Source organism: Apostichopus japonicus, chromosome 5 (genome assembly GCF_037975245.1).
Source record: "Apostichopus japonicus isolate 1M-3 chromosome 5, ASM3797524v1, whole genome shotgun sequence".
Classification (NCBI taxonomy): Eukaryota; Metazoa; Echinodermata; class Holothuroidea; order Aspidochirotida; family Stichopodidae; genus Apostichopus; species Apostichopus japonicus.
Window position 1 is genome coordinate 19,326,689 of NC_092565.1, and position 17,055 is coordinate 19,343,743.

At 35.8% G+C, this 17,055-nt stretch overlaps 1 protein-coding gene across 1 annotated transcript in view; it reads right to left on the reverse strand.

The window, feature by feature from the left end:
- Positions 1–776: 776 nt before the first annotated feature.
- LOC139967950 (hematopoietically-expressed homeobox protein HHEX homolog) overlaps positions 777–17,055 on the reverse strand; it is a 41,065-nt gene continuing 24,786 nt past the window's right edge. Inside the window, exons 2-4 of the mRNA XM_071972187.1 lie at positions 10,957–11,141; positions 8,497–8,547; positions 777–5,288 (exon numbers count right to left, since the gene is read on the reverse strand). Coding sequence (XP_071828288.1) covers positions 5,139–5,288; positions 8,497–8,547; positions 10,957–11,141 — 386 coding nt within the window. The 3' untranslated portion in view covers positions 777–5,138. The remainder of the gene's footprint in view (positions 5,289–8,496; positions 8,548–10,956; positions 11,142–17,055) is intronic.

Sequence of the window (17,055 nt, forward strand, 5' to 3'; positions counted from 1 at the left end):
TATTATTCCATCCCCTTACATCCTCTCAATGACATATATTGTTAACGGATTGTTTTGACCTTTCCTATAGTCTCTTACCCCACCAACATCAAACTCTTTCTGGGTGCCCGTGAAAGCAACCAGCTATATACTTCACTTATGATTATTATTGTTAATATTGTTTTAATGTTACGCTAGTTGCCCTGTAATGGGCTGTAGCAAACCTAAACCTAATCCTAAACCTAATCCTAAACCTTACCCTTACTCCTCCCAGTTTACATCTTTGACTGCATAAGTCTTCTTACGGCTTTTCTCTTTTCTTTTAGAACATCATTAGTCCTCTTGAAGTTAAAGCTTTATTGACGCGTGGTAGTCATGTATTAAATTTTTATAGAGATATAAAACAATAATGCACAAAACAGTCTCAAATTCTTATAGTTTGTAGTTATTAATGGCCTTATTTTATTATAATTATTGGCCTTCTAGTTGAGAAATTCTGAGGGGTCTATAAGGGGTTCTATACTGAATGGGGTGGGGTGGGGTTGTAGTGGGGAGTGGTGGGCGTGGGTGGGGTGAGGTGGTGGGACACGGAGACTAAAGCAAGTAGGGCTTATAAGGTATGCTGCCGTAGAAGGCTTTTCCGTGCATTTCTTTTGTTTCTGGATCCATCTAAGGGGAGGCTGAAACTGTTTTTTTGTGTATTATATTAAAAATCAAAAGTCACAGAAGAGGTTCATCTTGCAAATCATAACGAAATGAACAAAAGAAGAGGCAGAGAAGACTAGAAGACAGTATGGTACAATACGTATTTACAAGTGCACACTTGTTTCATGTTTCTAGAACACGGAGACTGCACACATATAAACATTACCAGAGTCAATAAAACACCCCTAGTTGGCACAATTTTTCCTATACAGTACTTTCATGTCCCGCTTCAAAGCACTTGCATGGACAGTATGAGCAGTTTTTTATTCTATCAGATAAAGGTTAGGAACTTTTAATACTGTCAATGCCAATGCTTTGAAGCATGATATAGGAGGACAGTTTAACGAGGTATTAGCATTAGGAAATTGTCCCAACTGGCTGAACAAAAAATAAGAAGTTCATGTATATATTCAATGCAATGAATATGCATATTTATGGATTTCCATGACACGCATGCAGAGGACAAACGTTATGATGAAAATTTATCAAAATTATCAGATTTTCATTTATGTTTGAGTAGTTCGACGGTTCAATTCTTAAACATGTCCCACTTTGGGCGGAAATTTCTCATTTTTCACAAGGTTTGTTGACTTTGACTTCATATTATGACAACAAAAATAAATGCACAAAATTTACACATCACAACAATTATAATACTATCAGAGGCCTAATACTGGATTCCCTCGTATTGTGTACATTTACCCCCCCCCCGCCCGCCCCCCTGGAATATTAACTCATAGATACGCGATAACAAGAATCACATACTGACACATGTGGATCAATCGATCAATCGATGGATTGATCGATTTATTAACATACAAAGGAGTGTGCACAACAGGAAGTGCTGGTCTAAGAAAGGCTCACTCGCTCGATTGGGTTTGGGATTGCTTGTATTGAGCCCACTTACCCTGAAAAGCAAATCATGGGTGCTAAAAATAGGGACTGAACAATATATTGATCAATCGATCGATCGATTGATGAGTAAAATAAGTACTTTAACTACTAACACATCAGGACATCAGGCTTTCATAAGTAAGAAAGTTGTCACCATACGCAGGGTTTCCTGAATTATTTTTACATACAAAATATTTTTTATTATGGTTGCCCCAACAAATGAAAGGAGGGGAGGGAGAGAGTCGGGGTGGGGGAAGGGGGTTAATACATGAGCCAAGGTTGGTCATTACTCTCATCAAAACTTCAAACTTTTATGTTGTAATTGTTCTTGTTAATATAAGACACAGAATTGCTGAGAATTCTTATTATAGATTACCGATAGCTTCTTAGCAACTACTTTAATACTTCTAGGCATGAGAGAGGGTAGGAATCTGCGACCTTCATAAATGCATCTAATAATACCATGAGCTTGACATATGTAACATATATTGACTATTCAAGATTTTGAAACAACGTTGGTTAGCATACAACTGAATTCGTGGACAAGTTGACTTCAATAAGAAATATTCAAATATTTCCAGTCATCAATAAACATATGTCAGCTATCAAAAGAACTACACCTCATATATGTATATAATAATTTCCCCATTTCATTGCCAAAAATTTTGACCGAAATACTTGTTCTTTGTGAGACAAAATGTACACATGGTTTTCTAAAGTAACACTTTTATATGAAATGACTTCAAAAATAGACTATAATAATTCCCACCCCCCCCCCCCACTATTTTCTTAAATAGTACAAAATTGATACCCACATTGCGTTAATTAAATAAAAAGAACAGCTATTAATTTTTACAACCTTGTCACAAGAAAGAAACGGAAGGACTTATCAATTGTTGAATGCCAATCTTGGACCCGATACAAATTTTTCCAATCTGGCTAAAAACGGGTCAGTTCACATTTTTCATTAACTACTATACGGTAGGCGCTGTATATCTGTATTAAGTTCATAGTACTTTACTTAGTACATGTAATTCAACTCCAAACCTTAAGTCTGAACTGCTTTCACACACTTAATTCCAATTACTTCTGTTTGCCATTAAAACGCCATCTCTCGTCCGTACGAGCGTTCTTGTTTTATTCGTCACGTCATCAATCAACCCCCCCCCCCCCGTTTATGATTAACCACTGCAGCTGTGATGCCTTACATTCAGTGACAAGACTTAAGTTTTACTTAGCTGAAGTGAGGTATAAAACAAGTGGTTTTTCGGTAAATATTTGGTACACATTTGGTCGGACTTTATTTCTCGTTCGATTTTCATGCAATAGCCCATTTATGTCATTGAATGCCTGTCTCAAGCTATTCATTTTCGAAAGAATTACCAAGGTAACCACATTGCCTGTAGCCAGCTTGGTGTTTAAAACTTTCTCCCAGTTTGTTCTCTCCCGCTATTTCTGTTATTTTGTTCTTCCCAGGTGAATTAAGGGGGCAGGGGGGGGGGGTGGGTTGGATGTCACCTACATGAGCAATGTTATCATATATATTACCACTGAACAAAACGATGGGCGTCGGTTAGGGTGAGGTGGGGAGGTATTGGGACAGTCAAATTTGTCTCAGCATGTGAGTGTGGAATTTAAGATTATATTATGTTGAAACATTCCGTTTAGGTCTGGAAGTGAGGATGTGTGTGTGTGTTGAGACAGTGACGAGGTCGAAGAGTGGGGGGGGGGGCGAGGCGGTCAGGCGCATCCGGGGAAAGGAGTCTCAATATTTATCCCGATCATCTCCCCAGTCGAGAGAGTAGTATTTTGTAGATTTATTTCAAGTTGAATGGAGCGTCCTGGGAGATGGGTTGGATAACAGCCCTGCATGGTGGGAAAGCTATAATTTGGTGACAAAGGACCCGGTGTTATATCACATGCATGACATCAACGTGGTTGAATTATTTGTTACATTGAAGAACATAATATTTGGGGAATTTTGATGCATGGTGACAACGATTTATGAACTCCATGGTGACAGACACACGCACACAGGCACACGCACACAGGCACAAACAGAACGTTAAGTAATTCATGGCTTTCATCATTTACACTGCATGGTATCAGTTATGCTAGTAAGCAGTGGTAATGTCGAAACCATTACTAATATATAAGGCGGGATCGAGGTTAGTTCAAGAGTCATTTCCGCTGAAGCATACAGTGCATGTACCACTCAAAATCAATGAGTAAACGGAGCCTGAGAAGTATTCCTCATGCTGAGAACTTTCCGTTGTTATGCATGCCGTGCTGGTGGGATTGGGATACTGGTTGCCAATATCAGTGGATATTTCGGTAGGCATTTTGAAAAATTCTATCTTTACGTCATTTTACTCTGATTTCTTTCTTTATCTTTTTTTATTGTCCCGTCGAAATATTACGTAACACCAAAGAAATGTAGACTGAGCAAGCCACTTTTCCCTTGGGCTATCCGTGAATATAGCCTAATTGAGATTTTAATGAGCATGAAGATTATTTTCAACCACATGTTTGTTTTCTTCGAATTAAGTCGTTCACTCATGTGAAATTTACATTAAAGTTGACTGTAGTCATTACCATACAAATTCAGCTATACATAATTATACACAATCGTCCAATCACATACCGAGAACTGACCGTCTGCCAATTAAAAGTTTTACATTTACATCCATTCTGTACCCGATTCACAACGTTTGTTATAACAAACGGATTTAAAAAGAAAAATGATTCACATATTCTTGCAACGTCTATTACCATTTTGTATTTACTTAAATAATTTACGGGTGAACACTTCAATTTCGCGAAACTGCTTCATTGACATCCCTTTTCAAATAAGCCGGATATTTCGATTTCAATGGGTTATACTGGATCACTATATGCCACTTAATGCGGACAAAAAGTAATACTAATGCTTCAACCTTTTTCTTATTGTACTCTGCATCGAGTATAGATGTAATGATCATGGCCCTATACGGTAGGCTAGAAGTAACAGGCCTATACATGTGGAAGATGAGTTACACTGAGATGACATGCCAACCTACTCAAGTTCTGTTCCCGTTTATTGAGTTGATGTATCTACAAAACATCCCTGTTTTCTAAAACACCGTTCTCCATTTAAAGACTCGTGAACTGGTCTTGGACTCTTGAACGCAATTCTTCACAAGGTGTGCATTAACGAGTGACTTTATTGTGCGGCTCCGTTGTAGTTGACTGCCACCAATCACGGTTTAACCATATCCATCGAACGTAGAATGTCTTTAATTCTTAAAAAAAAAATGTGCTGCTGGGCTGGACTGGACTTTTTCAAGATCTGATTTTCATATGAGTTACTGCAACCAAACGGTACTTATCGGGTGAACAGATCTTTCTAGATAACACTCCATCCTGCATTTCTCACTCTGAATTCACCTTGAACCTTCACGTCAGTTTTACGAGATACACTTTCGTACCTTCGTAACAATTTGGTCAACAGTTGCGCTGTCACGTGACCGTGACGTAGAAAGGATCCGCTCTTGAAACAATCGACCAAATCCTTAGTTAATTCAGAGATTTGGTTTAAGTAATTCTAAATGTTTTTCATGGTCAGAGTCGAGACCTTCATCTAACCCATCATTATTGCGAAGGTCATCTTCGGCTTCCGTCGTTTGTGTGTCAGTATTTCCATCAGCCTCTTTACCATCTGCTGGTACTTCCTATATAAGAATAAAACAAAAGAGACAATAGGGTATGTACATTCATGTTCATGCGATATGAAGGTGTAATATATAAATATATGTCTATGAAAATGAAAATAGATTTCGACATAATTACTGGATAATAGTTACGAAAACAAAGTAAAAAGAGCAGTGTTGTGTGCATTTGGTTTCTTGTTATTCTCTACTGATGTCAATTTTAAGCCATTTCAATTATGAAATAATAACGTATAAAAGCTTGACTTTGTTACACAATGAGATATTTCGGTAATCGTATAGCCCAGTGACGTCTGCGCATTACATCACAAAAAAACCTATTCTAGTCTAAGGTACAATACAGAGTTTGCGCAGACTGATAATCTTTAATATCAAATCGTTTGCTAACTAAAGCTTATACATAACAACGTGTACAAACTTTATATATTTTATACCTATGCCAAGCATCAATATCATTCCTTCTTCAGTATAACCTTCTTTATATTTAGTCATACTGTCCGACGCTGGAATATATTGGTGGGTATTTGGCAGTTACATCTTCATCTTATAAATCCAATTCCTGTTTTAAATTGCTCCTAAAGATGATCGTGGATGCGAAGCGAACATTCGATTTTCTTTTTATTATTAGTACTATTGCTTGTTGCAATTGAGAGCTATTCACTGTTGTTCAGTAAGAGTTTTTAATGACAAACTCTATACTTGAGGAGAAAGCTATTAATTGCCTATTTAGTCATCAAAGTCCACATCAAAGGGTTTACCCGTTTTTCAATTTCACCGACAGGAAATTGTCTTACACTAATATCATTAGATTGTTCCTTTTGAGTTTTTGTGTTACCTCTTTTTCTTTTTATACCATAACAACTTTTATTTTTTTGGAGAGCTTTTTTCCCCCTTCGGAAAGAGGTGCTTCACTACTGTGCATGTTTGACAGGTAACGTTTAAATAACTCCAGTAGCAGTTAATTTATTACCAATTTCAACAGCTTTTACACCTCTCCCGCCATAATGAAACACTTAACGTGAAAGCTACAAACCAATTGATCGTCTGCTTACACGCTCTTGTTTTGTATACGATTTATGGCGGGAACAATTACGAGAAAGACAGAAAGAAAGAAAAAAAAACTCTTAAAAGTACTTTTTTTTTTATTCAATCGCAATTTGACGCAATGTTGGGTCGCTTTTACAGCCCACTTCAGTCTTAGAGGTTCAATAGGGTTGCTACGTTATCAAAGTTGTCTTTAAGAGGGACTTAAAGCGAGAACCCAAAAATTATGACCTCACTCTGAAAACCATTTAAAAAAAAGAACCTGAAAGCTTGGAGGGCCTTATGAAAGGGAATGAGAACTCATGGGTAATAAAATTAAGAGACCATAGTTTCTTCCGGTGAGGAAGGCTGGGGTACAATGGAAAATCAGGAAGTCCTTACAAAATATTTTGCAAAAGAGTACATCTGAAGATGTTTGGAATTATGAGGGGGAAAAAAGTAGATTCCACTAAGTATAGAAAGTAGTACCGCAACATTCCAGTGAAATATCGTTAAATGGTAATTTTAGGAGGCTTCTGAATAGTTTCACGAAACTGTTTTGTCATTACACTCTTAACGTCAAAGAGTGAGAATACACTCTTTGAAAGTCTCTAGAATGATCACCCTTTTAGATGGGGTAAAGTCACTCTCATTAAAGAGTGACTTCACGTAAATTTTAGCTCTAAAACAAATGAGTGCTTTCACTCTATTCACTCTAAAGGGGAAGACCGGAAAACTCCTCAAACTGAGAGCGATAGTCTTGGACATTCTAAACGAGTGAAATTTTACTCTGTGGAATTAAGGGTGTAGGCCTACAACAGAAAAAAGAATACTCCTTTTCCTTTGTGTCTTGTCATGAGAATTTCTCTTCGAATTTTGGTATTCTTTGTATAGAACTTATATGATTCATTTTGTCAATATTTGGGGGGGGGGGGTGGAGGGGACGGTTGGATGAAATACAATTTGAAAGGTTCATTTTGTGCTATGAATGTGCTATATTATAACTGATGATGTCATTCTCGACCGATACGAGCCTTTAAGGTACTTGCAGCATGGATATATATATATATATATATATATATATATATATATATATATATATATATATAAATACATATATTACCGTCATCAAATAATGAAATTGACAAAGATCTCTAAATGTAACAAAACAACAATGCCTTAAGAATTTGTACACTTTTACATTTACTGAGTAAGTTTATAACTCTTATGAAATGATCGCCAATTGGGAGACAACACGTGGATATAATGCACAGAACGGGTCTCTCAAAATGCGGCCCGAGCCATTTTATAGCTCGTTATAACAAGGTTAGGCTCACAATCTCGCACTATAGTCGGGTATGTAAGCCCATGTTAGGTTATACTGGTGCTCCCTACCTTTACAAACCTATACCCTACATATTACCCAATCTAAGCGTATAGTGACAATTTGATTCTACATCGATGCTTCAACAAATGTTATTCAATGATTAATAACCTGCATGCCAACAAATTCGTTGCAAAAAATTATCGTCTACGATTGCATTAAAAACGCTTGAAAAGGGCAAGACTATTTCAGGCCGACCCACTTTTTAGATCCTGAATCCCGTTGACCTGATGCAGCGTCTATTTGGGCCTTTAATAATCAATTGCTATACATCCGTATATTGGGCCTATTTCTAATCTAAAGTTTCTTTTTTGCACATTATTATAATCGGGAACTTGTTACGTGTTCTTTTTGTTTACAGAAAAATCAAAGCAAGATTTTATCCCTATATTTAATTACCTTGTTGATCTCATTAAAAAGTTTAAGACAATGTCCTATTTCGTAAAGTTTAGTCTTCGAGGCTGAAATTCTTGCCAAATCTTATCGTCTAGCCATAGCGACATGGGATTCAGACGATCTTTTAATTCAAATTTGTCATTTTAAGGTGGGTTTACCTAGCGTCTCTAACAACAAAACCTTTCCTTACAAGTACAAAACTACTCTTAATTGCACGGTTGCGTGTTTTCCTAATACAAGGCTTGAAATTTTAATGGGGCAATTTGTCAACCCACGCAGTGGCCGTGTGCTCAAACATGTGACGTCACGGCTAAACATTTTCATACTCATTTTTTATGTGTCCTATTCATCTTATCCCCCCTTTTCCTACCAAATAAACAGAAGTTTTTTTTTGTTTTTGGTTCTTACCTGTTTCAGTCTTCTCCATTTGGCTCTTCTGTTTTGAAACCAGGTTTTTACCTGTCAGGAAACGAGAGATGAAAGTACAAGCGTCAAACCAACAAACGATAATGGAAGTGTCGCTATGGTACTGTTTTCACGGAATCAACACAACCATACACACAGACACGGGCTATCATATATACATAAAAACATATATACATGGTCATCCAAGGGGTAACCACCACTAATGTGAATATAGGGTCTTTCAAATATATCTACAAAAAAAACAACAACACAGAATTGTTAGGACTGTGGGGAACGAGGATGGGGAACAAACTCCGGGAGGGTGGGGGGGGGGTGCGTTTATTACATGGCATCTCCACCCTGCTGTTACCCCTCAATCGATGCACACAAAAAAAAATAGTGGTCCCTTTCAATTTGAATGTAAATGAAATATAAAAAAATAAACGATTTTAAACTTTTTGAAGTATTCGCTTTCCTTTAAAAGTTTTGTCCATGGTTTATTTGATTTTTAAATATTTTCAAACAACAACAAGAAAAAAAAAGAAGAAAAAAAAAGAAGAAGAAATTCCATGGTGGTTGCAAAATCTCCATATTATCTTTGAGCAAACTATATCGAGCTGCCGAGGATTTTCAGTCAAGTCAAATTGAATATTATTAACCATCTTAACCGTGTACGATGTTACCTATAGCACCCGATGTTACACAAAGAGAACACAATTACGATACTGTACCTACACATGTTAGCATGTTGTATATAGGTAACTGTATTTGCTTTATATAGGTGTATAGCCCTATCTTTGCTGAAACATTGATTCCTTTCTAATGATTTTTTTTGTTTATATAGATTATGCTAAAATAATTTGACCAAACCCAATTGACCTGTCAGAGAAGAATATATAATTATTGTAAGTCAGTTGGGCTATTAATTAGTTGTTAATTAACAATCTGTGATTTGATAAGGCCACCTGGTTTGTCTGATTATGTCGTTGTTAAACGTTGATAAGTAAACACGGACTATACACCTATACACCGTCAAGTGTTTTCGAGATAACTTTAATCAACTGTTTTTAAGTTGTGGTTGTCGTTTTTTAAACAAGTTACCATCAGTAATTTTCATTTTCTAGCGAAACGTATAGAACGAATCATACAGTTTGTTTTTAAATAGTTTAGACAGTTTGCGGTCGTTTGGTTCTTGGCTACTTTAATGTCGCGACGACGAAAGCAAAAATGTCTATATGTAGGAAGGGGGAAGTGACATTCTGACTTAACTTTACCAGCTCATCTTTTTTTGAAATAACTTGAAATAACTAAGTCTGGAGACAATGAGCAATCATAAATACAGACTAATAGACTGTCATGATTGGCTAAGCCTATCCTTCAGACACTCTATCGTATGGTACTTATGCTTAAACAAACAGATCTTTACTTTTGAATTCCTAATGAAACGGTTCTTCCCAATGGTTATGATCTCAGTGGGTAAGTTGAAGTCCTCAAGAAGTCGGTGAATAGTCGCCGTGAAGTACTAGCTGAGTAAAACGTCAAACATTACAAACAGATTAAATCTTTGCTTGATGGGCTACTGGTATCTTTATCTTTGAAAGTGAGACATGCGATCCCTCAAATTATTTGCTTTAGAATAGCTTCAATTTGTACCGTTTCGGGCACAGATAGAGAAAGTGCGGCCTGCTTTCCGCATGTAGGACTCGAGTCAATGCAATATGCCCCCCTCCCCCCCCCCCCAGATCCACTTCTTACCAACACATATTTTGGGTGTTTATGGCAGTAGAGGATTAGATTAGGAAAGAACACCACACAATCTTACCAAATTTATGATTTTATGGATTATAACGAGATTATTTCATTATTTAGTCAAAATGGATTTGTCAAATCATCTTTCTTGTCTTCTTTCAAAAATAATTTTTCTAAAATTGTATTTAAAAAAAAATCAACATATAGCCTGATACTAAAATAATACAAAATAATGGTAACTCATATATATCTTGAATAAGCATTTGACTGCAGCCCCCCCCCCACCCCAGAGCATATGTTCGTCTCTTAGACATTTAATAATTTGTCTAAGTAAACCTTCCACTCTCTACCCTGGGGAGTACCCTGGGGAGTCAGAAACACCAGGAAAGTACCTCTGAAAATTTTTAGCAACTTTTAGAACGCTACAAAATGGAGGTACAATAGATGGCCTCGGATATTGCTATATGTTAATCTGTTTATCTAAACCTGTATTCGGCTGGTGCATTGTTTTACTCCACGCTTTCATTTGCATAATAAAGGGGTGAAAAGTTCTCGTGGCACTCACAAAGAGTGAAAGCGTAGCAGAAAACAAAAGAAACCAATATGAACCATTTGAAGTGCAGTCATAACCCCGTAGGTGCATGTCAGAACCACATGACCCAGACTATTTATACCTTATACAAATACAACATTTACGTCGAAACTAAAACCTACCTGTCGTTCGCTGAGTTGCAATAATTTTGCCAACTTTTTCCTCTCTGGTGGAGATAAATATTTCTGGTTTTCGAATTTCTTCTCCAACTCCATCGTTTGATCGTTTGAAAAACGTACTTGTCCACCTTTTCGTTTATGGAGGGGTCTTTGGATGAACGGACTCCATACAAATGGTTTGCCATGACCTGGAGAGAAAAAAAGAACAAAAGACGTGAATATCAATTGTTAAAGAAAGGAACAAAAGATACACGATGGAAATATAATGTAAAAACAGGGTGGGTGGGGTGGGGAGGGGGGTGTGACTACTCCAAAGACTTACAATTAATTGTATTGTAAAGGAGAACAAAATATCAAACTTGGTGACAACAAGAACAATGCTCTGCAATCAATTGTAAAGCAAGAGACAATGTAGATGACAATCGTTTTAACAAAGAACAACAACAAAGAAATAACAATACAGAAGGAATCTGTGACAATAAGAGCAGTACATGTCACTGATAGAGAAGAAGACAATAGATATATTCCATTGTAATAAGAGAGAGAGGGGGGGAGGGGGTGAGGTGGGTGATCTGTGACATTAAAACCAGTGGATGACATCATTTGTGGATTTTAAAACAATGGATTGAAATCACTTTACAGAGAACAACAGATGAAAGACAATTTTAACAATAATAGATTGAACTTATTGTAAAAACAAGACATATGTGATTTCAATTCTTCTTTGGAAAATTGTCTGAACAAATAACGCAAACTTAAGGAAGCGATGAATTGTTTCAAAGTTAACAGCATGCTAAAAACGAGTTCAGGAGATAAATGTGTTGGGATTGATAAATGATGTATTGATGATGTATTGATGATGTATTGATGTATTGGGATTGATAAATATATCAGGAGATAAATTCAGGAGATAAATGTATTGGTGGGATGAGGGTGGGGTGGAACGGATGAATGGTAGTGGAGCGTCGGGGCATAGCTGATCCACCCCTGTATATTATATAATTTGGATCTATATCAATGACGTTGCATATTGAATCGACATTACAATTAATTATCACAACATCTATGTTTATTAATTTGGTTTTATTCTTAAGTGGTCTGTTTATAGCTTAAGTGCTATGAGTAGTGAATTTTGTACTTTGACATACGATGACAATTATGAGCAAACATAACACAAACATTTTTCTTCACTGAAAATAAAAATAACGAACGAAAATGAAATAGGGTAGAAATAATAATGAAATAAACATCAAAAATCATTAATATGCGACAAGATTTTGTTTGATGTTTCCCTTTTGGCGTTCTTGTTATCAAACAATAAGTCAACGGCAAAAATTGCAAAGATTAGAAAATGTTACTAAATCACATCTTTATATCCGCGAAAATATTTTGTGATCATCTTTCGAATAAAAAAAAACTTAGACAGAATTAGATCCCCTTTCGAAAAAGGAAGTACAACATGTGAATTTAATTTGAAACCTTTTTGTTTTATAAATGAAGAACTAAATTTGCTTTGCCAATTTATCTTTGGAAATAGGAGAGGGGCAATACAATATACGCACATTATAATCGTATATACATATATCAATATATCACAACTTAAAACTAAAGCCAAACAAGGAAATTATATTAAATTCCTGTCTATAAGCTGTCTAATAGGGAAATTAAAAACATCTGCCAGATAGGAAATAAAATCGAACCGTACAAGGATTATTTTGATATATTGATATCGATATGCAATCACAATTGCTTAAAGCAGTATGGTGTGTGTTATGAAGTTTGTTAACGATCTAATGATATAACATATAGACGTCTGTTAAGAAGACGACGTACTTACAGGAGCAACACTATTATAGGAGCAATGAAACGGTTTTTATTTTATTTAACTTAATTATAGGCCGATACGCTTAACAAAATACCCATTTAAACAAATATTCCTACCCCATCTCCACCCGAATTTCATTCCCATATTTTTCTTTTGCCTACTATATACTGAATATGATAAAGCGGATTTTTGCATTTGCTCAACAATTTTAACAAAACCTTACGAGTTTTACTCAAATATAAGAACACTGACTGTCTCTATAGACTTTTTTCTACAAAGTGAATATTAATAACCGTTTGTGTGTTTGTTTGTTTTTTTTAATAAATATTTAATTCCATATCCAATATTTCGTCGCCCAGACAATGTTTCATATTTGCAGTAGGGAAGAAGATGAATACACATCATGCCTTGCAATGAAACGCTATGGACTATAACAGTATATCATTATATATCAGTTTGTACTAGGCGCCACATCGTGTCCTGTTATCAATACACTCATTAGTGTATCAGGCGAAACCATTAACACGACTCTTAATGACTTTGAGTCGCTCTTTTCATAGGCTTGTTTACTTGAGTGAACTGGCTATTGGGCTCTTATGATTTCCTTGTTACAACCTGTAACTATATATATATATATATATATCCTCATTAGTTAACAGTACTATATTAGCAATGGCGAATCGCTTTCCCTGTTAAATAAACATTAGTATCTTCGCTCTAAAACACTCTCATGCCAAAGCTTTTTTACAAAAGATTGTAAACGAAGGTATACATTTGTCAAGCATTATAGGAAAGACAAGCTCGAAAAAAAAAGTTTCAACTAAACCGAGAGGGTTGATATGGTCTTTGTTTTACGGGGTAACAAAATTGTTTAGTTAGTCCACAAAAACATAATGGGTATGACACAGATTGAGTCGTTTAACGTTTAGTTGTAAATTGGCATGTGTATTAGTCGATAAATGTTTGCTTTCTTTTCATGTCTTTGTTTGAGAAAAGAGACCGTACCGATTCATTGAAGTGAAGTGGTTGGCTTGTTATTGCCATATGTTACAAACAGGAGTCAATGGTATTGATACAGTAAATACAAAGGGATTTTCACACACAAAAGTCTCTCTGCATAGACACTCGCAACAATAATCAAATTGAAGTTCCTATTTTGTCAAAGGAAATGGAGGGGGGGGGGGGGGAGATGGAGGGGTAAACAATAAACGGTAGATTGACCACTTACAAATGCATGCTTAAAGCAAACTCGGTTGATGTTTTCTATTTTAAACGAAAACTTATATCGCATATTATCGGGCTTAGATTTTGGCCTTTTATTTTTGGCTGATTCCTTTCTCGTTGGTAGCCTTAGCTCTCTTTAAAACCGTAATATAGTTTCCCCATTAGATCTTTCGGACAAATATGATGTGATATTTGTTCAAAATGTTTGAACGACAACTGAACATTAAAAAATAAAGAAGGTTATGGAAAGGGACGTGGGGAGTGGGGGGGGGGAAGGTGGGGATATAATTTGATTATAGAACGCAACCAACTCTTTTAAGATGATTTTGCAATTTCATCTGGGCGAGACACTGTTGTCGATTTATATTTACAGTGTTGATAGGTGTTATTGAAACGAAACCGAATTTTGGATATCGCATCTGCATTTATACTTAATGCAACGAACATCTCTTGATTATGTCTGGGCGAGACAGGAAACCACTGCACACACTATAGCTGCACACTTCTTAGTATATAGTCTCGTGGTTTCACATTAATGTTACAAATCATGACAATGACATTACAATGAAGAAATAATTTCTGTTATTCTACGATTTTATTCTGGTGTTCTTCGTCGAAATGACGTAAAGCAATGCAAAACATCAAAGAAAGAAAGAAACCAATTGATTCTATTTTCGTTTATGTTTTGTTAATTTCAAATTTGTTTTCGATGAGAAATATTTCCCCTTTGGTTGATTTCAAAGAAATCCTGGTGTGATTCAGGAAATGAACGTGTTAACGACGAAACCAAGTCTTTATACCAAATATTGAAATATGTTACTATATGTACTGATTTTTTTTTGATGACGTAAGATATGTCTACTATAATAATTGTTGCAAAACCTTTGTTGACATTAGAACGAAAATGAGAGTGTAATGCTACAAAAAGTGACATGTGATCTAAGCATACATATCAATAAATCAGACGAATTAGTTTCCGTGTTGGATATAATATATATATATATATATATATATATATATATATATATATATATATATATATATATATATATATATATATATATATATATGAAATTCAGATAAAGCCTAGAACTCCATGTAAGAATAGAGTGCGTCAAATTCGAGAACCTGTAGCCCTCCAAATAGCCAATCCAATTAAGTATCTTCGAGCTTTCAAAAGCGTGAATGACACCAATAGGGCCTTTAAATGTTTTATATGTAAACAGGTTATATAAACACATATCGTACCTATGGTTAGCACTAATGTGAGAACAACATAAAATCAAACCGTGGATAAGAGTAGACAATATGCAATTTGCTCAAGATGCTAGTATATAGCCTATATATATATAGGCCTATATATACTTATAGGCCTATGTATATATTTATCTATATATATATTTATCTATATATACATATAGGTATATGACATAGTTTTTTTTTTTTTTTTTGATAAGTCAATTGCTCTGCTGAATATTCTCCATTTTTTAAAAATATTTTTCTTCCAATTGCTGTCAAAAAATTTCTTCTATGTCATGCACGTGTTTACTACCAGAAAAGCGAGAACTCTAACAGTCGAAAATAGTCATAGAAAATACTTCTCAAAACATCCGGTAATGTGTAGAGTGACAAACTGACGAACAATTGTGTACTCTAACTTCGACACAATGGCATGACAAGTTAACACACGCCGTCACCATTGTGTTAGGTGTGATTTCAAGCGTTCAGAATCAAGGTCTTGGCGACACCGAGCCCCATGGTGTCACTCCTTCAAACTTGGGAGAATGATACGGTATATTTGTATGACCACAAAATTACAGCAGAATTAGGATTATCGTCTTGGCGGGGTTAAAGCGGTCTTCGGTAGAATTCATGTCATAAGCGTAGGCTACCTAACAGGATGAAAGTTAAATTAGCAGACCGTGTGTGACATTCGCTATATACATTAACAGGCCAGTAGCCCATGGCAGGAATTCGGAATAAGAGTCGGGTGGGGGAGGGGAGAGGAGAGAGAGAGGGGGGGGGTGGAGAGGGATCACAATATTTGTTTCCTGCAACTTGAGAAGTTGTTGCTGCTACGACGCAATACCGTTTTAACCTACGGTGAAACAAATTCAAATGGTGTTTCACCATTCGGCAAGCTATAAAGTCTGTTATATTTGGCAACGAATCATAGATTATAATGTAGTGTGGTTTTATAACTTGGTACTCGTATGTGTGGACAGCATTGTACTATATACCTGCCAGATCATTGCGAATGAAATTCTTGGAAGCAACAACTTTATATGGAAAGTTAGAGGGGAGGAGACACTATAGTCTGCAGGAGGGTGGGGGTGAGAGGGGGTGGCGATCATGTATGCCAAGATGGCTATGCGCCTGTTTTTAGTAACATAACCATACTTTCATTCAGAAATGTGCACAACTGAAATAGTACTAAGCCCTTACAATTTTAAATATCCAATTTTAAATTGGTTATTTTTACAATATCCACTTTTCGCGCAGAAAAAAATTTATGCATGTTATTTTAGATCTAGGTAATTATATTACAGGGCATCGCTATAAGTGTCGACAGTTGGTTTACATATAAAACGGACTCTCAATGAGTTATTAAACCTAGCCTGAAACATACTCTAAGCCACAAGCAAACATAATCCTAATTATAATGTATGTACCAACCGGTAGATATAACAAAAACAAACCCCAAATGCCATATTTTCTCTCGGACTGTTTCGCACGTTTCCAGCTATATTCTTGATTTTTTTTTCTTCAAATGGCTTTATCTAACATTGGTGTTTCTCGCTGATTCTGTTAATGTGTAGCTATTTCCTATATATGCGCAATGTGAGCTGAACGTTTCAAATTTTATGAAGAAATATTTAGATTTACCGGATTAGATCAAACGTCTGCACTGTCAAGCGATAAGGTAAAATGCTACGATATAGGCTATATATATATATTTTTATTTCTTTTAACAATTTTGACGTACTTAAGAAAAATATCAAGTTGAGAAGTGAAAGCTGTTAGAAAACAATATATGCGTGCATGTAGTCATT